This window comes from Tauraco erythrolophus, chromosome 1 (genome assembly GCF_009769465.1).
Source record: "Tauraco erythrolophus isolate bTauEry1 chromosome 1, bTauEry1.pri, whole genome shotgun sequence".
In the NCBI taxonomy this organism is placed as follows: domain Eukaryota; kingdom Metazoa; phylum Chordata; class Aves; order Musophagiformes; family Musophagidae; genus Tauraco; species Tauraco erythrolophus.
Genome location: NC_141465.1, coordinates 28,651,936 through 28,670,226, shown reverse-complemented (window position 1 = coordinate 28,670,226; position 18,291 = coordinate 28,651,936). Strand labels below are relative to the sequence as shown.

Below are 18,291 nucleotides of genomic sequence, written 5' to 3'. Positions count from 1 at the left end.
TGTTTTCTTCCCCTGTTGTTTGGATTCGGTTCCTCAGTTTTGCCACCCTGCTGTAAGCAGAGTAGCTTGTTCACGAAAGAATGGGAATACCATCTTGTAAAAATAGTTCCTTTCACAAAGTAGCAGTAGCAATAATAGAAACCCTTCTTGCTAAAGATATTTCATATGCACTTGTGATTGTCAGAAGTGCTACAATTAGTTGTGATCTTAGTCAACAACTGAAAGCTTTGATCTTAATCGTTCATTAATGAGGCAATTCCATATGTGAAATTCAGAGGCAATGAATGCATCCAGTGAATACTACATTGTAGTTGGGTAATGCTCTCATTTCAAATGGTTTCCCATCTTATGTGCAACAGTGGATGTCATTCAGAAAAGGGGCATCTACTGATCCTTTCACTTCATATAAGATTGGTGAGCAACTGCTTTCTTTCACTGGAGAGGATTATTTATTTTTATGTGAAATAATGAAACAGGATCTGGGGGCATGTTTTTGCGTTTTTCTTGCTTTTTCCCCCCCCCCGGTCTTCTGATATTTAAGAGATTGTTGTTAAATAGCAAAATGCATAGAGTGTAATTCGGCTGTATTATTGAACCTGTCTCCAGGAAGGTCAGGATTTTAAAGTCTAATAAAATTTTTTTAAAAATCTGTTTGGGAATTGACAGGTAAAATGAGTGCAAGTGTGAAGAAACTGTCATCTGATACCACATTTCTTCCACACCTGTCAACACACACTTTTTGATCAGTCTTCATGCAGTAGTAGCATGAATTAGCTTATAAAACAAGCAATGCATAAAAAAATGAAACCTCCTTCTCACAACAGATGTGGTCAAAAAATTACATCAGACTGCAGACTTTTAAGAAATCTTTACATGTAACTGATGTCTGACCAAATGTTCCCAAATCACTGTGAGAAAACATGCGATGCATCTCTAGAAACAAAGTTCCCAAATGTATTGAAGTGCAAAAGGATAGAGTTTGTGCCAACAGCCATGAAGAAATTTTAAAATATTTCTACTTTATGCAGAAGACGGAAGGCTCAGTATTTTTATAACTCTTGTCTCTGTTTTCTTGGGGGGTGGCTGCTGGTTACCATTATGTTGGAATCACAAGGGCTTTTTTAACATACTGTTGATAATTATTTACTTATTTTTTTAATACTGAATGGAGAAGTCACAGAATCGTTTGCAGACTTTGTAAATACAGGGAGCAAAATCTTGTAGAGTTATCCGTTTTTAAACAGGCTGGTTATTTTATGTCTGATTCCAAATTACGTAAATAGGTAACCACTCAGAAAAAGACCGCTTCTGAATCACAGTTCTAACAGAAAACAAAAACTTATATGACCATTTCGTCTCACCTTTTAGTATTTTCCTAAACATACGCACTGAACTTCTTATTAATGAAACCTATCCCTGATTTTTAAAGATTTAAACAGTGTCTCTGTTTGTAGAGTGAGATGTAGTCGGTGTTGGTAGGTTGGTTGGTCCCTGTGGCCACGAGCAGCATGCTCGATGACTACAAATAAACGTTCCAGCAGGCATGGGCAGGCTGAGTCCTTGCAGCTGGCTTTGCACGAGCTCGGCCTGCTGTAATGTGCACTGGGCACGGATCGGTGCCAGCAGCAAGCAGGGAGGGGGAAGACACCCGTTTCACCCCTCATTTTCATGACTGTTTGCTGGCCAGGTTTCGGAAGGAGATGCTGAAGCAGGATGTTTTCAAGGTTGCTTTTGGGCGAATCGGCGTATCTTTGCCTAGGTTGTTCAATTACTTAATTGCACTTACTACAGAAAGCGGGTGACTTATTTCGGGTCTGGATTTCCAGCCTTATTTCTGCCTAGCTTTGGTTTCCAACCATCAGACCTCAGTTGCTTCTTTCCAATACAGCTGTTGTCAGAAATCTTTTCTCAGTAGAGATTTTATAAACCAAGTTAGTAGTCCGCTCTTAGGTGGATGAGTGTAACTGATTGAGGTTCTGACCATGAGACAGATCCCCCAAGCTTCCATCAGCCCACATACCCATTTCTGAGCCCTCTTTCTTTTTAGGAGCACATAGTGGAGAGCCACACATGGTGTTACATCAGCCTTTTGCACAAGGTTGGGGTAGTAGCTTTCTCCTCCTACACAGTATTGCTCTTTGTTAGCATTACCTTCTTTAGGGTTAGCTTGAGAGAGCAGGTTGTGGTTGGATGTCAGTGTACTGCCCACATCTTTTCCTGTGCTCCTGGGCACAGACTGGCTGTCTCGGGCATCCAGATCTGTGGTGTTTAATGCCTAGTCTTTGATTTGTTTTTGCACAGCTTTTGGAGGGGGCTGGGAGCCCTGACATCCTCAGCACCACGCACTGAAATCAAGTTTTCCAGTTCTCAGCACCCGCTACTCTCATCTGTTCAGAAGCACACCAGCAAGCATCCCGATGGGAAGTAAACGTATCTTCCAAAATCTGGGCCGTAAAGGCCACACGTGTGAGACGGGAGCTTTTGAAAATCAGACCTTTCATGTACAAGTGGCTTAACTGATCTCAGTGCAAACGCTGGTGACCTTTTTGCCTGTTCAATGAATTAAAGGTTAAATTCGCATAATTTATTGGACAGTTATTTAGATCGTAGCTTCTTTCCGCTCACGTTTGTACAGACTTAAGTTTGAGTTAAAAAAAAAAAAATCTATAAAAAGATAGAGAAGGACAATTAATGTGCTAGAGCTCTCCTCCATTCCATCTTCCTGTGCTAAACTGTGCTGTGTCCTGCAGAGGCAGTGAGAGGAGCATGTAGGCAGAGGGCAATCCTCTTCCCACAGAGCCTGATTAAACCGTGGAACAGGATCATTGCTGCACCATATTGTGAATGTTAAATCTCATGCAGGTTCTAGGGGGAAAAAGAAAAGAAAGTCATGGAAGAAAGATCCAGCAAGGTTAGTTAAACATTGCAAAAGAGTATTCACTGCTCTTGCCTGGGGTTGTTTGGTGAACCTCTGTCAGGAAACAGCAGCCTGGAAGGGATGGCCTTTGCTCCGTCTGACACTCTTAAATTTTTTCCTGCTTTGAAATAAAAATTCCTTTTCGTTTTCTAAATGGCATTAAAATGTACTATACTTAACTGCAGTTTCAGGAAAGATAAAGATTAAATTAATTGGGTGCTTGAGAGATCAAAAGACAAAGATGTTTAGAAATACATCTGAGCATTCCAGAAATATTTTCACTGAGTCCGAGCTTTGGGTGATTTGGTTTTGGAATTTGCTTACACTGGCTGTAGCCTTTCCGGCAGGCAGTACTGCACCCCAGCACAAACCACACGATCATTCAATATAGGCAGTTGTCATTAAGAGTTTAAAAATAAATAAAATTTTTATGCTTTTGTAACAGTATTAGAGACTACATTGTCTGAAGTTGTAGGAGTAACCACTGAAAATATTAAGAGTTGCATGCTATTTTTCTAGTGTTTGTGGCTTGTCAGGAAGCTTATTTGTTCCTGTCTGTTAAAATACTTAAGTAACAAAGTTTATGAGTTTACAAAATGTAAACTTGTAATTAAATAGTTATGAAGCAAATCTAAAAATGGTGGGAGCAGTGATAATTTGGACTGCCTATGACTTACCAGTTGGATGGGATTTTTTGCTTGCCTGTAAATTTATTTATTTTTTGTTTCGAGGCAAGCAAGGCCTCTCCTTTGATCCAGTGAGTAACTTAGAAAATCCATTGTGCAATTTATACCAACAGCATCCAAAACCGTTCATGTGTATTGTAGAGAACATACAGAGATATGTCAAATGCACCCAAAGCCGAAGGCTTTCTGTTAATTTTTTGGGGTTTTGTTTGTTTTACTTTTGGGGTTATACAGCTAAGGTAAAATTGGAAGAAAAGCTTGGATTTTGCTTTAAGTTTTTCTGAAAATTTGAGGATGTATTTCATGGAGACCAACATGTTGTACTTCTGATTTTTTTTTAAATAATTTATCATAGAATTTCATAGAATTTCTAGGTTGGAAAAGACCTTAGAGATCATCCAGTCCAACCGTCCCTAATCCCCATTAAACCATATCCCTAAGCAGTTCATCCACCCTTTTCTTAAACGCATCCAGGGATGGGGACTCAACCACCTCTCTGGGCAGCCTATTCCAGTGGCTGACAACCCTTTCAGAGAAGAAATTCTTTCTAACATCCAACCTGAATCTCCCCTGACTAAGCTTATACCCATTTCCTCTTGTTCTATCACCCATCACTAATGTAGAGCCCTTCTCTTACCTCCGCACCATCCCTTCTCAAGCATTTGTAGGCCATAATCAGATCTCCCCTCAGCCTCCTCTTCTCCAGGCTAAACAGCCCCAACTCCCTCAGCCACCCCTCGTAAGTTTTATTTTCCAGCCCCTTGACCAGTTTAGTCGCCCTTCTCTGGACCCACTCCAGGAGCCTCAATATCTCTCTTAAAGCGAGGGGCCCAAAACTGGACACAATATTCATAGATGTGTTTGTATTTCAACTCGTTTTGAGGAAAGTGGTTGTAAATAAATATTGGTTGTTATTAGTCAGCCCGATGTTCAGATTAAAGTTTGCTTCTGTTGAAGACATTGAGAAATGTTTGGGGTGTAGGAGGGTTCTGGGTTTTTCCCTACCTGTAGTAGTCTGTCTACTAAAATGTATTACCTCTGTAAGTGAAGTTAACTATAGTATGTGTAGTCAAACTCATTTAAAAAAAAAAATCCAGTGCAACTATGCGTGCAGTCTTTGCGTGTCAAAATTTCTGAACTGACTTTGCAACTGCTAAACTAAACGTGACCAGGGAAATGAAACCAATTATATAATAAAATATTTAGGAACTATATAGTTGAAATTAAATAGTTGATTATCATTGGACAGCTTTTTAAATTGTTGTTGTGTTCCTGGCACAGAAATGTTACTGCAGTTAATGTAGAGGTTGTCAAATGTTACTGTGTAGTGAAGGAACTGTTGCCCACTCTGCTTGAATTACCCCAAATGCAAATCTTTCTGCTACTAGTGTGATAGATATTGCCTAGCTATTGGACAGGAGTGGCTGGCAATTGGTGCATCTTTGCTGATTATTTCCTGCATCCATGAGCAATTTTCTTAGTCGAAGTAGTTACAAATAGAGTAAATGTCTGTGAGGCAAAACTGTCACTAAGGGAAGGATTTGAGGTATTTCATTAGGATACTGTGGGGTCCAAAGGTGCTTTAAAACGTATTTGCATTGGCACTCGTGGGTTACAGTTTACCTTTTAAAGATAAACTAATATACAAAGCATGTAACTTTGCAAAGGGTTTTCTGTTGGTTTATGTGTTTTAGTCATTGCCAGGCTTTGTTTTCCTTGAAATTTTTCCTTTGGCAGCACTTTCTAACCTGTTTGAGTAACATTGCTTTGCACACACCAAAGAGTTCCTCCTGGATTAGAAAGTGGGGTGAGAGGGAAATGCTTACACACCAAATGTATGTAAATATGTATCTCATGTGTCTGCCTAAACCACATTTTTATATCCTCCTCTAAGGTTAAATGAATGGCTTTATTCTGATGGAAATTAGAACAGATGTTTCTTGCCTGGTCCAACTGAATTTTACCAGTACTAAAGTAGAAACTCTGTGTTTTTTCCCCCTTCCTTCCCTCTCTCCAAATTTTACCTCAGTCCCTACCACAGCCGCTAGCACTCCTGATGCTGTTGACAAATACTTGGAGACACCTGGGGATGAGAATGAACATGCCCATTTCCAGAAAGCCAAGGAGAGACTTGAAGCTAAGCATCGTGAAAGGATGTCTCAGGTAAGGGGAGAATCCTTTATTTCTAAATATGGGAGGGAGTTTTGTCTGTTGAGTCATAAGATGCTTGGAGTCCTCCTTTTTTGTATTTCCCAAGGCTTCAGCCAGATGCCCTGCTTGTTTGCAATGTTGTAAATACACCTGTTACTGCCTTTCTGACTCTTAGCTAAGAATTCAGCTGTCTGGGACATACATTTGTGGTTGGGTCGCAGCTGCGATCCTGAGTCGCTGCAGTTACGTGTGCCGGTAGAAAGGGAGAAAAGGTCTGTTAAAAATTGCTGTCATCTTTGTGGAAGAATGTTTGGTTTGTGAGATTATTCTTACTTCTGAGTATTGAAGTAAGTATTGACTGCTGTATTAGTCATCCTTCCTTTGTAGCAGCTGAGGGAGATTGTTTGTGATTAGCTTCGTTCTCCCTGTGTATCCACACATCGGCCGTGCCCTGGGGTGACTATAAGCTCGCATATGTTCATCTAATGGTCTTGAGCCTCAAGGTAACATGAAATGCACCTAAAGCAGAAGAAAAAAGGAAAAATTAGTGCTTTTGAACTGAACCAAAATCCTTCTGAATCAACCCTTTTTTTCCTTTAACCAAAAAGATTTGTGTAGCGTAAAACTCTACACTGTTTTTAATCCTATTGAACACTAAGAGATAAACTATCCACTCTCTCAGAAATAGGGTTTATAATAGCAATGCCAACAAAAAATTGCCACAGTTCTGCTCTAATAACAACACAGAAAAAATATAAGAGGTTTAAAGGAAAGCCTGTGGTGCATATCTTTTGAGGATGGAACAACCACTAAAATGAATGTAGTATAATTCAGAGGCACTGCACATATCTACGTAGCTATTTTACTGTAATTTTTCATTGTAATTGTCTTCCTTGGTTGCATTTTCAGTGTTTCCATGTATTACTGACACATTAACCTTTAGCTCTCTGCTAAGATGTTTGAGTAAGCCTGAAATTAAGCTCTTTGAATAAGTCCCTGTCTACTGGTACTGTAGCTATGCCTGGCACTTTTCTAGTAAATAGGGCAGGTAATCCTACCTGAAGCAGCCATCTGATCGGTGCAAACCACGTGCTGAGAATATGACGCTTAATAGATAGGAAGATACGTGCTCCTCATCTGCCTGCGCTTGGGAAGTGTTGTAGCACAAAAAAGCTGTCTCCTCCTTAGACAAAATAGTCCCAATTTAGTGCTTTTTGAAGTGTCACTATTTCCTTTCCTCTGGAAGATCAACAACTTCATTAAAACGACCAGCGGCCATGGTGCGAGCCTGTTGGAGGAGAGAGGTCCTGCCTCAGCCAGGCACACGGAGGGTCGGCGGGTAACGCAGTTGTCACTGCGTTATTACCCTCTGCTTTCTCGAAACAGCCCCGTTGGACAAACACGGCAGGGTGGGTGTCCTGAAAGCAAAGACCAGTCAGTGCAAAAGGCAGGTTTCCCTGGTGAAACAGTCCTCCCATTCTCACCAAGGTTTCAGGTTTGCCTCTAAAATCCCATATGCGGTGTTGAGGTTAAGCTGAGTAATTAAGGACAGCGTTTGGATGAACTGTGTATTTTCTGTTTCCTGCAAAGCCAATGGTTTGTGGAAAAGAGCTAATCGAATGCACAGGCACCCAGAAAACGTCAGAGAGAGAGAGACCGTACGACGTCGGTGCTTGAAGCCCACAGCATTAACTAACTGGGAAAAACACTGAACCGCAGCATCAGAAGACTGCTGGGTAAACGCGCTGCACGCTCTACCATGCGCGTTTGGGGCAGCCTTGTAAAAGAAGGCTGTGGTTCAAGGGTTTGACTGAAGATCACGCTGGTGCTGCGCGTGCTCTGCCCTCGTTAGCGCCTTTCCAGCCATCCTTTCTGTCAGCACTAATGAGCGTACAGTTGCGGGGTGAGGCAAGTCAGCTCCCTCATCTCACTGCTATGTCACTCTTCCGAAAAAAAGTAAAATAACCAACTGTGGCCAGTTCAGCAAGCTGTGTCAGACCTGGGAAACAGCAGCATGATAGTATGTCAAGAAAGACAGACCTTTAATATACTTAAGCTGCTTATGAAATCTCAGCTTAAAAGTACGGATATATTGAAGTACACAGAACCCCTGCAGAGCTTTCAAGAAGAGAGTTAACTTACTTAAGTTTTTAAAAATTAATTTTCTCTTCTGTAAGTAATGTCTTGTACAGCATTGAGCTAGCTTCTCCCAGTTAACGTTTCAAATGTTTAAAAAACGTAAGATCTTACGGAGAAATTGAAAAGCCAGCTTGTTTACCATTCTGTTTCTTCACGTGAACCGTGATGTGTCTGTGTCCCATAGCACTGCTCTGCTTTTCTAGCAGTTTATTTTAAAATTGCTTTTTATATTTTCTTCAAAATCAGACATGTTCTTAATGTGTACTTAACTAAAAAAAAAAAAACACCCCAAAGCTGTTACTTGTTATGTTGGAAACAATGCTAAATGAATTAAATTAGAAAGCTTTTACTGTCAATGTTTTTCTCTTAAAAAAAAAAAAAAGTTAGTGAGAGTCACCAGCTAAGTCCTCCAACAGCACCAAACATATTCATTCATTTTTATTTACCCAAACAGTTGCTCAAAGTCCAGTTCTTTCAAAGCTGAGAAATAGAGGCTTATATAGGAGCAGAAATGCCCATTTTCCTTCTATTAGAAAGAGAGGAAATGATCAGTGGTTTTGGAACATGATCAAGTCATTCTTTAATCTTGATAAATGTCATAATCTGAAATAAATCAGCTTGTTCACTAAATACAGATATTTCTTTTATTTAATAAAGCAGCTAGTTCTAAAACAGTACTTGATTGGATGCATGCTTTGCAGCAGCCAATTAACTAATAAAAAATATGTATTCTAGTTCACTTACAAAACAATCATCTAAGGAGTAGAGAAGTTTATAATTTAAAAAAATAAATATTTTAATCAAAATATGTCATCAGGGTCAATATAGATACTCTGTTTATCCTCTTTCTGAGATTTCCCTTTGTTTACAATGAAATTCTGACAATTCCTGTTTCTTTTTCTCTTGCATAAAGGTATTCAGACAGGCAGAGACCCAGCCTCTGATGGTGGTTGCATCATAGAATCGTAGTTCACAGCTAAAAGACTCTCTTACTAGGGGAGCCTGTGCTCCTTTTGTACCTGATGCACCTCTGGTTCAGACTGTTTTAATCCTTTCTGCTCTTAAGTGTCCATCCCTTTAGGCTACAGACTATGAAAGTTTTTCTGCCTTTACATCTGTATTGCACCTGGAGCAACAAGGCTTTCCTTGTTGCTATAAACTTTCCTAGGCAGTACTGTAAAGAGAATTATGTTTGAATACAATTTTAAGCTTTTCCCAAGAATTCTTAGTGCAGCTCCAAATAAAAGCAAAGCTGTGTTCTCATGCAAACAGGATAGCCATTCAGTGATGCATGTGTAGTCTTCAAATGTTTGCTATTCTCTAACATACAACAGGGAGAGGTGGTGCTGACTGATTGCAAGATGCCATGGTTTTTGTTTCCTGTTTTGGTAAAATTCCCCTTTTCATCTTTCTCTTTCCAGTTTGTCAACTCCTGTACAGCTCCCTCACTTAAATAGTTGCTGCTAAGTAGCTTGGTGGAACCTGATATTGAAACTTACTCAGCGGAGCAGTATATTTATACTTTTCTCTCCTCAAACGTCTTGTGATATCCTCATGTCTTAAATTTACTCTTCCTCTGGCTGTTTACAATATTTTAGGAATCATAGCGTGTACAGAACTTACGATAGTAACTTAATGATACCTTGTCTCCTAAAATAGTCTTACGTCTTGGAAATTCATTTCCAAAGCAAGCATCTGAAAATACTGTAGTCCTCAACTAGCCTGAACAGAGCTGGTATTACGTTCAAGATTTTTTTTGGATCATTGCATGCCACTAGTTCCAACATCCTGGAGAGGTCTTCAGCTTATTTTTAGTGCCAGTGGCACCATAGAATCATAGAATGGTTTGGGTTGGACGAGACCTTAAAGATCATCTAGTTCCAACCCCCCTTCCACTAGATCAGGTCTCTCAAAGCCTCATCCAGTCAGACATTGAACAATTCCAGGGAGGGGGAATCCTCAACTTCTCTGGGCAACCAGTTCCAGTGCCTCATCACCTTCAGTGCAAAGACTTTATTCCTAATATCTATTCTAAATCTACCCATTTAAAGTTTAAAACCGTTACCCCTCATCCTATCACTACACTCTCTGATGAAGGGTCCCTTCCCATCTTTCCTGTAGGCTCCCTTTAAGTACTGGAAGGCTGCTATAAGGTCTTTCCAGAGCCTTTTCTTCTCCAGGCTGAGCAACCCCAACTCTCTCAGCCTGTCTTCATAGGAGAGGTGCTCCAGCCCTCTGAGCATCTTTGTGGCCCTGCTCTGGACTTGCTCCAACAGCTCCATGTGCATCTTCATTTAGGAGCCGCAGAGCTGAACACAGTACTCCAGGTGGGGTCTCATGAGAGCAGAGTAGAGGGGCAGAATCACCTCCCTTGACCTGCTGGCCACGCTTCTTTGGATGCAGCCCAGGATATGGTTGGCTTTCCGGGCTGCAAGCGCACATTGCCTTCTCCACAGGACTGCTCTCAATCCATTCATTGCCCAGCCTATATCGATGTTTAGGATTGCCCTGATGCGTGTGGAGAATCTTGCACTTGGCCTGGTTGAACTTCATAAAGCTCACATGGGCCCACCTCTCCAGCCTGCCAAGGTCCCTCTGGATGGCATCCCTTCCCTCCAGCATGTCGACCACACCACACAGCTTGATGTCGTCAGAAAACTTGCTGAGGGTGCACTCAATCCCACTGCCCATGTACTTGACAAAGATGTTAAATAGCACTGGTCCCTATGTTCCCTAGATCCCGCCATCTCTGTTATTGTGTGTGGGAGGGATCTTTCATTCCTTAAAATGGTCTGTCACCTTAGTAGGAGTAACCCCCTCAGTTATAGTCATGGCTCTTGGGAGAGGTTTAATGATGTTGTTATCAGAAAAAGGGTCAAGACTTAAGTGTGGAACAAAAGCCCTGACAAAGGTAGGCATCTTCGTGGCATGACTTTGACCTTCTAACTAAGCAAACCTTCAGGCAGGCACCTCTCATGATCTGATTGCTGTAACCCAAGTGTCTGTCATAAATACTTCTTTTGCAGATGTGCTTCTTTGTCCTAGTATAATAAATGGGAGTAAATTCTGCCGTTTCCAAGATAATGAGATTTTTGTACTTAACATTTCTCATAATAATAAATGACATTTTTTGTACTTCCTTTTTCCCCCTTGCTGTCCTCTACAGCCCTATTTCAAAGGAAGTCTGCCAGGCGCTGAGTCCTGAGTTCTGAAGTTTGACTTTGAAATGGCTTGCTGCTTAAATCTCAACCAGAAGTTGTCATTTTCCCTGCACAAAGCCGACAAGTCTTGAAGAGCCATAAAGCCATGTGGCTTTGATAGGTCTGTGCTTTAAAGGAAGGAGAATAGGTTTATAAGTTCAGAGGCCAAGTTCAGCCTTCTTCTGCACATGCGTATCTGGGGAATTTTTTTTTCCCTTCTTGCTCTTTGGTTTCCTACGGAGTGCTATGACATATTTCTTAGTCACTCATAATTTTCTAAAGCAATGACCTTGGGTGAGAGCAGAAGTTTTCTGTGGGCGGTAGCATGACTGCCCAGAGACAGCTGTAGGGCAGCTGTATCTTAGCTAGCATATACACAGAGATGCTTTCAGCCATTGAAGTTGTCTCAATTGCAAAAATTGGCACTCAAAGCACAGCTTCTGTAATCTTTACATTGAACATTGTTTCTGCAAACAGCCACATCGTTCCATTTTTTTCACAAGCCGTTAGCTGTCATTGCACCAGAGCTGAACTCTGAAGCCTGTAATTTACATCCCTCCCAACCAGGTGTGTAGGCTGTCAGTTTATCATCCTGCCTTCCATGCCTTAAAAGGTTAAGAGAAATAAAAGAGACAGAGAGACCTGGTCTAGCCAAAGGTCTCCTTATCACATTACCCACAACACTTGTTTTCATCATATGGTTTAACAGAGGGTTAGTTTGGGGAATAAAGATGGCAAGGGAACTGTTCTGAAAACCCATAAACTGCTCATTCACAGTGAAAAGGAGTATTAAGCAGATGTCAGAGATGTGATTTCAAGATGTAAAAGGAGAGGAGGGATAAGAAAATCATGAAGTTGCTAACTTAGGCCAATGCTCAAGCTTGAGCACATCATTGTAGTTTATGACTTGAATTAATGCCATGATTTCTGGGTCTTCTGTAATGTTCACATCCTGGCACCAGTGACGATTCAAGTTTCTAGAAAGGTGCTACCTGTATACTTGAATTAGGTTTTCTCAGCCAACACAATCATATGGTCTAAGATTCCAATTAAGAGATTAATACCTAATATGCGCTTAATACATTAATGCTCATTAGTGCTTAATACAGCACTGTGAGCATTAATGAGTTTTTTCCAGAACACATCACGGTGCTCTGAACTGTGGTGTCAGTTCATTCATAGAATGGTTTGAGTTGGAAGGGACCTCAAAGATCATCTAGTTCCAACCCTCCTGCCATGGGCAGGGACATCTTCCACTTGATCAAGTATCTCAAAGCCTCATCCAACCTGGCCTTGAACACCTCCAGGGGTGGAGCATCCACAGCTTCTCTGGGCAACCTGTTCCAGTGTCTCACCACCCTCAGAGTGAAGCATTTCTACCTAGTATCTAATCTAAATCTGCCTTCTTTCAGTTTAAAGCTGTTAGCCTTTGTCCTAGCACTACATGCCCTTGTAAAAAGCCCTTCTCCAGCATGTTGGTCCCCTTTAGGCTGCTATAAGGTCTCCCTGGAGCATTCTCTTCTCCAGGCTGAAAAACCCCAACTCTCTCAGCCTGTCTTCATAGGAGAGGTGCTCCAGCCCTCTGAGCATCTTTGTGGCCCTGCTCTGGACTTGCTCCAACAGCTCCATGTGCATCTTCATTTAGGAGCCGCAGAGCTGAACACAGTACTCCAGGTGGGGTCTCATGAGAGCAGAGTAGAGGGGCAGAATCACCTCCTTCGACCTGCTGGCCACGCTTCTTTGGATGCAGCCCAGGATATGGTTGGCTTTCTGGGCTGCAAGCGCACATTGCCGGCTCATGTTGAGCTTCTCATCAACCAACCCCTCCAAGTCCTTCTCCACAGGACTGCTCTCAATCCACTCATTGCCTAGCCTAAATCAATGTTTGGGATTGCCCTGATCCATGTGCAGGACCTTGCACCTTGAACATGAGGTTCACATGAGTCCGCCTGTCAAGGTCCCTCTGGATGGCATCCCTTCCCTCCAGTGCGTCGACCACACCACACAGCTTGGTGTCGTCACCAAACTTGCTATGTGTCAGTCTTGAGTGCAGGTATGTCTGCATGCTGGTTAATCGTTAGGGTCTACAACCCTGTATAGAACTGAGAAGGGATTACATTTCAAGGACTGGAGTTTCTAAAAGTCTCCTTTGAGCCCAGACTTCTTGTTTTTTTTCTTAAAAGCCATGGGCTTAACCAGATACCCTGAGGCACCACCAGTGCTCTCCAATCTGTCCATCAAGGAGCCTGATTAGCAATGTCCAGCATGTAGGAAAACTGGGTAGCCTGAGACAAGAGCTGGTGAAGGCTCAACTTGCAGATAGACGTGAGACATAGCAGGTCTAATTTGTCCCGCCTTTGGTATTGGTCACGGTAAAATTTCAGTCATGCATGTGGACTCTGGGCTTTTCTAAAATCCCCTTTAGAAAGCATATGTTTGACTATTTCTATTAAATGGTATGAGAGCATGAAGTGTGTTTTTTGGTGAGAAAGGAAGGAAAGGCACATTTTGAGTAATTGCTTCTAGGTTTCTTCTGTCTTCTTCTGACATTGTGTTAAGCCTGCAAATAAACAAGTCACTTATTTGTGTGCACTGCATTCGGTGAGAGCAATTGTTCCTGTATAAAAAGTGTTGTCTGAGGAGACTGCTGTCTAGGTGTGAAGAGTAAAGTCTCTAAGTAAGACCAGAAGAACGTTTCAGATGTCATGGTCAGCAAGTTAAGGGTAACTCATTCCCTGACTGCTGAAATCCTGCCCTGTCTTACAGGAGGAGGTTGCCTCTTGTGTTGCTGAAAGGAGTGGTACTGAAAGGTCTCCTACATCATTCTTCTGTCAGCGTTGTACTTGAGATATAAATATATTCAGTTCTTGAAGTGTTGGACACCTGTTTCTGGGCAGACTAGCACAAATCGCATGTGATTTTTGATCTGTCCTCCTCAAAGGCCAGCGATGTAGTCTGAATAAATGTAAAAATTTTGTGGTACAAAAAAAAAAAAAGTCAATTAGAACGAGTTGAAATTCACTCGTTTTGACCAAGGACGTACACTAGATGAAAGCAGTTTCCTTTCTGTCTGAGATGAAAAAGGATTGGTGTGTCACCCATAGAGACCTCCACTTCCCTCGCTTGAGGGCTGGTTAACGGCTGTATTGCTTCAGTGCGGAGTTGAGAGAGCTTGGCACGATGTTCAGACACAGAAGTGCCGTCTTTGTTTAATTTAATAACAGGATCCTACCTTTGTTAAATGTTGTAACTGGTTTTTTAATAGAGATAAAAGGAGGGGAGGAATATGAAAAGATGACTGTCAGAGCTGCAGTGCTTGGCTGTAGCTAAGCCCTGAGACAAGTGAGGAAAATACAAAAGTCACGCTCCTTGTTTTGTTCGTTAGGTCATGAGAGAGTGGGAAGAGGCAGAACGCCAAGCAAAGAACTTGCCAAAGGCCGACAAGAAAGCTGTTATCCAGGTAAAGGAAAACACAACCACAACCTTACCCACTGGGTCCACGGTTAAAATATAAGGGGTGCTGGGTGTGATACAATTTTAAAACCTGCTTCTGTGGGGATTTAATGTTATTTTCTGCTCTTGCTGTTCTATTTTTGTTTCCAGCTGTTAGTGGCTGCTGAGCGTCTTTGTACTTTGCAGCCAGTCCCTCAAACAGCAGTGCAGGGCTTTGCTCATTACTGTGGGGGGGGGGGGGGAAATTTTGCTTGAATTGATTTGCCGTCAGTGAGAACTGAAAACTCCGTTCCCACAGGCCCCTTTCAAAATTTAGACCGTGATAAACTAATATAAATGGTAGGACCTAAGCTCAAAGCAGAGATGGAAAATGTGATTTAAGGAGGAAATGGCCATCAGTTTTATCTGAAAGAAACGCTCAGCCAAAAATTATTTTATCCAAAATTACACTATAATTCAAAAATTCTGACAAGCCAGGCACTCCTTGAATCCCACTGTGACTATGTCAGGTATTATTTGGTAATGCTAGAATGACTTCAATGCAAAACTATAAAAAGGTAACGTTCAGAACCAGATTGCATCGCACATTAGATCCCACAGCTTTGCTCTCTGTGCTTTTTGCCCAGCCAATCTTTTGCTTCATTGGAATAAGTTTGGGCTCGACTTCTCTGCGTGGTGGCTCGTTTATAAGAGATTATAGTGACTCTGTTCAAGTTGGATTTCTTTTTTCCCCCTATATAGATTTGCTTGTGAAGTCATGTTGATGACTTGTGCTGGCAGGGGCCATACGCTTGCCAAACTCCACCCTCCTCTGGGCACAGTTCTCTAGCTCTGAACCACGGTCACAGGGGCAAATGAAGGATTCACTGGTGGTTATGCTGAACATGTCCGGAATATTTGGTTAGATCAATAAAGCATGGCCATGCGTTTACGAATGCAGGGCATCGTTTCAGCCGTTCCCACTGAAATCAGTACAAGGTGTGTTCAGTGCAGAGTTCCTGGCAGCCAAGCTGGACTGACACCGAGAAAGATTTTGGTGATTTGCAGACGGAGGTTTTCACATGCGCTGGTCTCTGCTGATGTCTTCACTGTTCTTGTTGTGATGAATGTTCTTTTCAGCATTTCCAGGAGAAAGTGGAATCTCTGGAACAAGAAGCAGCAAATGAAAGACAACAGCTGGTAGAGACTCATATGGCACGGGTGGAAGCCATGTTGAACGATCGTCGCCGCATCGCTCTGGAGAACTATATCACAGCCCTGCAGACTGTCCCACCCAGGGTAAGTGCAATACCACAAGGTCTGTCCGCTGTGCCAAAATCACTGTAGTCATCTTGGGGAAAAAGAAGGTGTGCTCGGGTACAGTCCAGCTATGGAGCAGTGAGTGTGTGTTCCCCATGCAAGAGCTACTACAGCAGTCAGCTAGTTTGAAAGTTAAAAGTTTAGACTTTGTGTGTACAGAAATGTAGGCACAAGCACACACCCCTGTACATACCTATAGATAGATACATACGTTAAGATACTCAAGCAAATAATGTGGAATTGATTTGGTTGTCAGAAATTGTAACTGTTTCACAGATTCTGCAGAAGGATGATGAAGCATCCATCCAAGTGATGCACAGTAGGATGCTTCATCATGTCAAGATGGAGCTTAAGGATGAGAGTGGTTATGATTTTCTGTTTTGTTTGTTGAACTGTTGAAATGTTCGGTGAAGGATCTTGTGAGGATTGTTGGATGGTGTGAAGATAGCACACTAGCAATGCAAAGTTGTCTATGTTGGATGTGATGGCTATTGGTGGGTGTAAACACTAAGTTCAGAATGTGTATTGAATGGAATTTTTAATGACTCTGTATCTGTTATTCAATACCAAAATAACTGATCCGTGACCTCCAGAAGAAGATAATCTGCACAAATGTTGTGGGAAAACAGTCAAATGTTCTGTATGCTTCTAGCCTCTTGAATGCTTCCTAGATGCAAAAAACATTATGTTACTAAAAGACTTTTGGATCAGCAATGTAAGGTGTAGCCATTACATCCTGAATTTGGCCTCATAGGGAATTACACCAATACGGCTAACATAGTAAAATTACATGTTTTAAGTGAATTACCTTCTGCAGAGAAGCCTGCATTATTCAGTGAGCACAGAAGAGGGATCATCATCTTAATTCTTTATCATCATCAAACTTTTTCCTCCACTCCATGGTGCAAAACCCTTGTTTTTACTGTGCACCAAGTAAAAGTAAAATCTTTTACTTAGGTAAAAGTGTCATGGGGAGACTTTACAGTAGTTGTATGAAGAGTTAATCCGAATTTTGCAACATAGTAATTTGTGGAAAGTGAAGCTAGTCTGTATTAAATTGGTAGAGGATGTTGTTTGGTCTGAGTGTGAGATGCATGTTGTAACCTCTGTTGTGATGGTAGTGAAGGGCTTGGACTCGAGTGTCTCATTAGCAGACAGATTAGCAAATTACAGGCTGGGATGCAGCTTCCTTTAGGAAACTGGAGTCTGCGGCTCAGAACTGGGAGTGAAATGACATGAGTGCATGGACTGGCTGCACGTTGTGTTTGCTCACTTGCCAGGTGGTTTTGAGTAGTTCACCTAAGATACGATTTCACGTTTAGCTTTAGCCAGTCAGTTGTTTGCTGTAAAGCTGAGCCTCACGCAAATGTAATCCTGTCTGAAAAGTGTCCCAGAAAAATGATTTCAAGTTGTGTGCGGATCAGGCTGACAGCTTAGTTCTGAAGGTATCTGAGGTTGTGGAAGGTGAAGAGTGGGACCACACATAACAGCAGAATGGTCTCTAGAGCTGCCAAAATGTGCAAATTCATTCCTAGCACAAGGGAACTCGACCTTTCATGTTTGTGGAATGCAGATGACATCTCCACTGGAAAAAAAAAAAAAAAGGCAACTTCAGCTGCAAAACCCTAAGGGGCAAAAACATTAACAGTGACTTTGGACCAGAAAAACCTGCATTTTATGCTTAAGTTGCTTATAGTGGGCTCCCAGGACATTTAAATAAATAATACATTTACTGTGTCAGTGGGAGAGCATCAGTCCTGAAAGGCCGTGTCAAAGAACACTGTTTGGTACATGACTCCAGTAGAAGTAAGTTTTGAAGATACTTTTAAGAGACCAAAGTATGTTCTATATTGTGTCCCTGCAAAAGCTAATCATTCTGAAAGGAGCAGGCAGCGAGTGTGGAGGTGACATCAGCTGAAGGTGCTACCAGATGAGGACTCTTCTTGTTTAAAGAGTAATGTCTTTAAACAGTTCCTTATTGCCAGTCTTGTTGATGGTACTGTCCTTGCCTCACCATTTTTTGGTTGTATGCTCTGTAGTTACTGACAGTTCAGGCATGTACGTCTGAACTGCTGGTCAGATGTATGCCAAAACGCGTGAAAAATCTCACCTTGAATTCGGCGGGAGGATTTGTCTGGTTTTATTGTGGGGCAGAGGGTGAAACCTGAGGAGTGATTGATGATGGCTGAATGGCCTAATGAATTAATTCAGTCCACTAACTGCTCTGCAGATTATGGAGCCAGAAATCTGAATACACTGTTCATCCAAACAACGGCTGCCTAGCCAAAGAGAAAATGGGATTAATGGAAAATTCAGTTTTGATACCCTAGCTATATTCCTGTCTGATGGTTCCCTAGTAAACTAAAAGTACATTTGATGCAGTTGTGTTGTCTTTGGGAGAGTAAGTCATAACCTTACTGGTGACTTGTTAGGTAATCGTACAAAA

The 18,291-nt window shown here is 41.8% G+C and overlaps 1 protein-coding gene across 1 annotated transcript in view; it reads left to right on the top strand.

Annotated features, from left to right (window-relative positions):
* The window catches only part of APP (amyloid beta precursor protein), a 189,946-nt gene that overhangs the window by 108,972 nt on the left and 62,683 nt on the right, over positions 1 to 18,291 (top strand). The window contains 3 exon segments of the mRNA XM_086631552.1: positions 5,633 to 5,766; positions 14,479 to 14,553; positions 15,666 to 15,824. Of these exon segments, the coding sequence (XP_086487678.1) occupies positions 5,633 to 5,766; positions 14,479 to 14,553; positions 15,666 to 15,824 (368 nt within the window).